Raw genomic sequence first — 6,601 nt, 5'->3', positions numbered from 1 at the left:
AATGTGACAACCTGCCTCAGTGCTCTGTCAGATGGGTGTAAGGGTTGGGCTGCTCAGAGCTGGCCGCAGAGGTGCAGTGGGGTGTGGGAATGGATGGATGTTGTGGGTGGGCTTGGCTGAGGGGCCACAGTTCAGGCAATGCTCATCGCACCGGTGTCCCAGTGCACCCCCCTGCCCCACCACCATCCCCACCTCCGCCACCCCAGAGATTCGATGGGACTGTGTGATGGAATGGAATGCAGAAATCACCCAGGTGAATGATGGAAAGTGCTATCATGGGCAGGAGCCAGACACTGTCAAACAATGCAGAGCACCAGAGCTCAAAGTGCGGGAGAAGCGCCGAACGGCCGCTACCGACATTTTTATTGAGATGGGTAGCCACTGCCACCTTTTAATTGAGAAGGAATGAGGCTGTGTAGTTTTCCGGCCAGAAGCGGCAGCAGTGAGCAGGTCATGTGCCCTGCACATACACTTGACTTCAAGCACCCTGTACATATGTGCTTTTGATGCCAAATCATGGAGCAGAGCTTCTTCCATTTTCTAGTTGCTGGCAAGCAAGGCAAGAGGACTGTGAAGATGAATCATTTTCTTACAAGTAAGAGACGGTCAGAGACACAAATAGGCAGTGTACCTACTGGCCAGAATCTCACATCTGAATCTGCTGGAGAGATCTGCCCAGGAGAGTCCAGGGTAGGACAGAGCAGTGCGAATACTAGCTCTGTACAGAGCTCCAGGGCCTCTGGCTATCGACCTACAAGGAAAAAACTTAACTTCGGAACAAAGCAGTATAAAGATTTCTTGAGTTATGATTTTGTCAATTGTGTCAATGCAAATATAGATGTATAGCCCATGTGTGTTATATGCAGGGAAGTACGGGCAAATGAGAGGAGAAGTTTGAGATTTTGAAAGAGAAGTGGTGAGTGAAACATTCCTTTTGAGGTTGAGACCCTAGAGTCAGTTATTAACTTACAGTTGACTCCAAATGAAAAGACTCCCATGCTGTACCTGAACTGTAATACCACATTAAAAACACGTCAAATGCCCATGTGACTAGCATTCTGGAGTAGCATCTTCCAGGAGTATCCAGTAATGAGTAAAATAAGCATGTTGTTATTGCCCTCTACAACAACCTAAATGTGAGAGATTGGATTTTCTATTTCCACAAAGAAAAGACGGTACAAAGGAACTGGCTGAAGTCTACACCCGATAGGCGCATTGCTCTCTCCTGCTCTGAACCTGATTGGAGTAAGATTATGAGGACTAAGCAGACTCTCCTTTCGCATTGAAGAGAAACAAATGTGTGTCTCGAAGATCGGCTGGCATGGGTCCCAAAGGTCAGCCAGTTGGCAAAAGTGGGTCCCGGAAAAAATGTTTGAAAAACACGAGACTATACTGTGCCCCATTACAACCATGTGCGTTTTCATTTCCCCCAACTTGAATGGTACCCTTTACCATCGTGCCATGCTCAGTCTACTCATCCATCATGGAGACTAGAACTAGAGGTTTTAAATATTAGATAGTCACTAATTAATCCACTGGAGAATTCAGGAGAAGCTACTTTATTCAGAGCTAGATTGCACAACCTGCTACCAGAAGGCATACAAGCAAATGGCACAACTGTATTGAAAAGAAAGCTAGGTAAGTACACAAGAGCAAGAGAGAAAGCAATAGGGAGGTACGGAGATAGGTTTAGATGAAGGATGGATGGAGGGTTGAGTGAAGCAAAAGTACTAGGATGGGCCGAATGGCCTGTTTCTGTGTAATTTACAGTGTAAACTTCAACTTCTGTGTAATTCCATGCAGTGTTACCCTTCGACAGTCAAAGACCTTGCCCCGTTCAGGCTGACACCCAGGAAATGAACCAGGAACCAGGAGGTCGAGTGCAAAGTCAGAGGCCTCTCATTTAAAAATAAATGTGGACAGCACAATTGCTTCACAGCTCCAGGGTCCCAGGTTCGATTCCGGCTTGGGTCACTGTCTGTGCGGAGTCTGCACATCCTCCCCGTGTTGTGCGTGGGTTTCCTCCGGTTTCCTCCCACAGTCCAAAGATGTGCAGGGTAGGTGGATTGGCCATGATAAATTTCCCTTAGTGTCCAAAATTGCCTTTAGTGTTGGGTGGGGTTACTGGGTTATGGGGATAGGGTGGAGGTGTTGACCTTGGGTAGGGTGCTCTTTCTAAGAGGCGGTGCAGACTCGATAGGCCGAATGGCCTCCTTCTGCACTGTGAATTCTATGAAAAAATAATATGTAGCAATGGTGGGAATTTTCCAATGCAGTTCAGCACATAATTTGTCACTGGAACATATCTCAATCCACCCGCACTACTGGCAATGAACAAGGAATAAAGGAATAGAAGTACCAAGGAACAGATATTACTTTATTCAGACTGGGAGCAAATGTAGGCCAGCGAGCACAGGGGTAACGTGTCTCTGGAGAATTGGGACTTGCTAATACTTTCAGTTGGCCTAACTGTGTTTTGGAGGGAAAATGACAAAAGCTGTGGGAAGGAGAAAGGAGGCAGGGAGAAGTAAACTTTAGCATTTTCATGTTGATCGGATGTTATAAATGGGTTTAAGGGCAGTCAAGCACAATTCTGGAGAGAGAGAGGACAATGGGCTTGGGGGTGAAGCCAAGTAGTCTGGGACTGACTGAGGAAAATGTGATGGGTTTATTGGTCTGAGACAGTCTTTCCTGTTCATAACAATGGTAAGCCCTTGGAAAAGAGGGAATGACACTGGTGTTCGAATTCTCTGGCAGAGACTTCTAAGATTGTTGTGGTGCGAATGTTAGTTATCTCATTTTTAATTCTGAACTAACTATTTTGGTAACATTTTAAAGTCTTTATTTGACATTTATATACAGCTGGTTACACTGCTTACAGGCTTGTCTTGCTTATTCCATAATGACTTGTTGACATCTTGTTCTGTGGTAGTAGCACTGCTCTCTTAAACCATCCAATGTGCTAGCACCAAATGTAAATGGTGAGGACTGCAAACCAGTGCTACTCACAATGCAGCCAAGAGGGGAGTACGACAGGGAAGTATATACACACACACACGCATGCGCACATAAACACACACAAACATGCACGCACACCACACACATACACATGCATGTATACACATGCACACATACACATGCACACACATCTACACCCACATGCGCACACACTCACACGCATACTTGCATGCACACACGTGCGCACATACACCCATACTCGCGTACACACATATGCACATATACATGTGCATGCACACATATATGTGCATGCACACACAGACACGCAGACACACGTGTGTGCATACACATGTACACATACACGTGCACACACACCCACGTGCAAACACCACACACACAGGCATACGTGCACGCACATACACACACACACTCAGCAAAACAATGTAATGAGCAGAGACAGGCTTTACATTCCAGAGTGTGTGAAAGGGACCTACCTACAATATATCTGTCTGCCAAAGCGGTACGTTTATTGTTTTATCGCTGCTCCCTCAGGAGAAAGGTTCTGGACAACTGTCCCAACATGGACCAGGAGCTAATCACAGAGCACTCACCCTCTAGCACAGCATTCAGTGGTGAGGTATTCCTGAGAGTGAACACTATTGTGACCTCTGACATGCTCTATTTTACATGCACTGAGGACAAGATTACAGACACGTTAACCTTTGAACCAAACCTGATTCTGAGATCTTTCGAACCACAGGGGCATGAGAATGATTCTTCTTTCTCTTGTCCGAGTACTGAATGAGGGGCCCCTGTTATAACACAGGGGTTTCAATCCCAGGGCACACTACGTTACTACATTCAGGGCGGCCAGATCAATGCCGATTGGCCACAAAACTGAACCTTCTTTTCACTGTGATTCAGTGCCTACAGTCCCAGATCCTAAACTATTGCAGTGTTTGGTTCAGTTCAGTTACAAAGCGAAGCTGGTTTCAACTCTCTCCATGGAAACATAATTGACGCCTCCTGTCACGCCCACTGTGCAACGTGCTTCTCACCTGGAAATAGAAGAGATTACCTGATTACATTCATTGCCTCCTAAATTTACTTCTCCTTCTACCTCATAGGGGCTGGTTTAGCACAGGGCTGATTTAGCACAGTGGGCTAAATAGCTGGCTTGCAATGCAGAACAATGCCAGCAGCGTGGGTTCAATTCCCATACCGGACTCCCCGAACAGGCACTGGAATGTGGCGACTACGGGCTTTTCACAGTCACTTAATTGAAGCCTACTTGTGACAGTAAGCGATTATTATTATACAAGTCGGGAAGTAGTCATGAAAAACGGGCCATATCCCCTTCTGTCTCAAGTAGAGTGGGTGCCATGAGGTGTTTTACAAACACCCAAGAGGGCAGGTCGAGCCTCAGTTTAATGTCTGGATGGTTAGCTTCGACAGTGTCGCACTCCCTTGGTATTGACACTGGGAGCGTCTTATGGGTTATGGGTTATGAGCGATTATGGGTTCAAGTCACTGGAGCGGGACTTGAACTCACAACCTTCCGAATGAGAGGCGAGAGTGCTACCCATTCAGCCATAGCTGAAATTCAGCTAGTATCCCATGTCGGTAAGTAAATGAATATGGTATTCCATAAAGTCCACCATTGACATTACTGAGACACTTTAGGGCGTTAATATTTTCAGGGCACTGTTCACTGGCTGCTGGAATACTGCAGGCTCAGCTACAGGCTTATAGACAAGAGTGTGCCACAACAGTTGACAGATTCCATTAGCAACAGAAGGTCCATTAACTATCTTAACATTACCACCTTCATTTAGTCAGTAAGAGACTGACAACAGAGAGAAGAAATGATGGCAGCCCAGTATGTTGTGGTGTCACTGAAGTGGCCTGTTGCTTAGCAACCCGAGGGCATTAGGTCCCAAACTCACAAAACATGCCAGGATGGGCAGGCTGGGGAGTGCTGGGTGCTTGGGGGGGGGGGTGGGGGGGGGGGGGGGGGGGGGGGGGGGGGGGGGAGAGAAGGCCCCCTCTCTCCCCCCCCCCCTCGGTAGCTCATTATTGCCCCATAGCAGCCAATTCTCAGTTTACCCTCTTGCATACTGTACCAGGACCTGATCAACTTCACAAGTAAGAGACGGTACTCACTAAACTGGCAGATGTATCTGTTGCGTGTCTTGCATCGCTGGTCATTCCAATTAAAAGCACTCGAAAGCTGCAGCTCAACACAGTTTCCAAACCTGTTGACAATAAAAGGCAGTCCAGTGAGCTGAATTATGATAAACCATAGGGGAATATACTGTGCAGGTGTCCCATCCAATTGCTGTAAATACTGCAGTTTTCACTGTGCCACTAATACTGGAGGGGTCACTCTCACTGGTACCTGAATATGGGAATATTTCTCTTGGTCTGTATTACTGCACTGTGTATTAATGTTTTCTGCCAATGTCACAAAGCTATGTCCTTCCACCATCAGACCTCCTCACTACAGGCTTCCTGAGTTAATGTGCGACGTTGACTCGCTCACTTACCCCTGATTATCCGGCTGCCCAAACGCAAAACTGGAAAAAGTGGGAAGTTCCCCAGAGTCCCAACGGAAAGAATCTCTCGATGTTTTATATGTCAAGCCTGAAAGCAGTAAAAAGAGCCAATTACCTTCACGCAAATAAATCAGATCTGTCTTTATCCACTGACTCTATCTCTACTGTCACTCAGTAACCCCTCCCCCAGCACCCTGTGTTACTGACTGTATCTCTATTGATGTTAATCCAGCTCCCGCACACTGTCACTCAGTAACCCCTCCCCCAGCACCCTGTGTTACTGACTGTATCTCTATTGATGTTAATCCAGCTCCCTCACACTGTCACTCAGTAACCTCTCCCCCAGCACCCTGTGTTACTGACTGTATCTCTATTGATGTTAATCCACCTTCCTCCCCTCCCCAAGCACCCTGTGTCACTGCTTGTATCTCTAATGATGTTAATCCAGCTCCCTCACACTGTCACTCAGTAACCCCTCCCCCAGCACCCTGTATTTTTGACTGTATCTCTATTGATGTTAATCAAGCTCCCTCACACTGTCACTCAGTAACCCCTACCCAGCACCTGTGTTACTGACTGTATCTCTATTGATGTTAATCCAGTTCCCTCACGCTGTCACTCAGTAACCCCTCCCCCAGCACCCTGTGTTACTGACTGTATCTTTATTGATGTTAATCCAGCTCCCTCACACTGTCACTCAGTAACCCCTCCCCCAGCACCCTGTGTTACTGACTGTATCTCGACTGATGTTAATCCAGCTCCCTCGCACTGTCACTCAGTAACCCCACCCCCAGCACCCTGTGTTACTGACTGTATGATGTTAATCCAGCTCCCTCACACTGTCACTCAGTTAACCCTCCCCCCCCCCCCCCCCCCCCCCCCCCCCCAGCTCCCTGTGTTACTGACTGTTTCTCCATTGATGTTAATCCAGCTCCCTCACACTGTCACTCAGTAACCCCTCCCCCAGCACCCTGTGTTACTGACTGTATCTCTACTGATGTTAATCCGGCGCCCACACACTGACACTCAGTAACCCCTTCCCCAGCACCCTGTGTTACTGACTGTATCTCCATTGATGTTAATCCGGC

At 47.3% G+C, this 6,601-nt stretch overlaps 1 protein-coding gene across 1 annotated transcript in view; it reads right to left on the bottom strand.

Moving 5' to 3' along the window:
- Positions 1-2,819: 2,819 nt before the first annotated feature.
- The window catches only part of LOC140397179 (C-type lectin domain family 18 member A-like), an 80,194-nt gene continuing 76,412 nt past the window's right edge, over positions 2,820-6,601 (bottom strand). The window contains exons 10-12 of the mRNA XM_072486136.1: positions 5,505-5,601; positions 5,122-5,213; positions 2,820-4,016 (exon numbers count right to left, since the gene is read on the bottom strand). Of these exons, the coding sequence (XP_072342237.1) occupies positions 3,988-4,016; positions 5,122-5,213; positions 5,505-5,601 (218 nt within the window). The 3' untranslated portion in view covers positions 2,820-3,987. The remainder of the gene's footprint in view (positions 4,017-5,121; positions 5,214-5,504; positions 5,602-6,601) is intronic.

Source organism: Scyliorhinus torazame, chromosome 2 (genome assembly GCF_047496885.1).
Source record: "Scyliorhinus torazame isolate Kashiwa2021f chromosome 2, sScyTor2.1, whole genome shotgun sequence".
NCBI lineage: Eukaryota > Metazoa > Chordata > Chondrichthyes > Carcharhiniformes > Scyliorhinidae > Scyliorhinus > Scyliorhinus torazame.
This window is presented reverse-complemented; position numbering and strand designations above follow the sequence as displayed.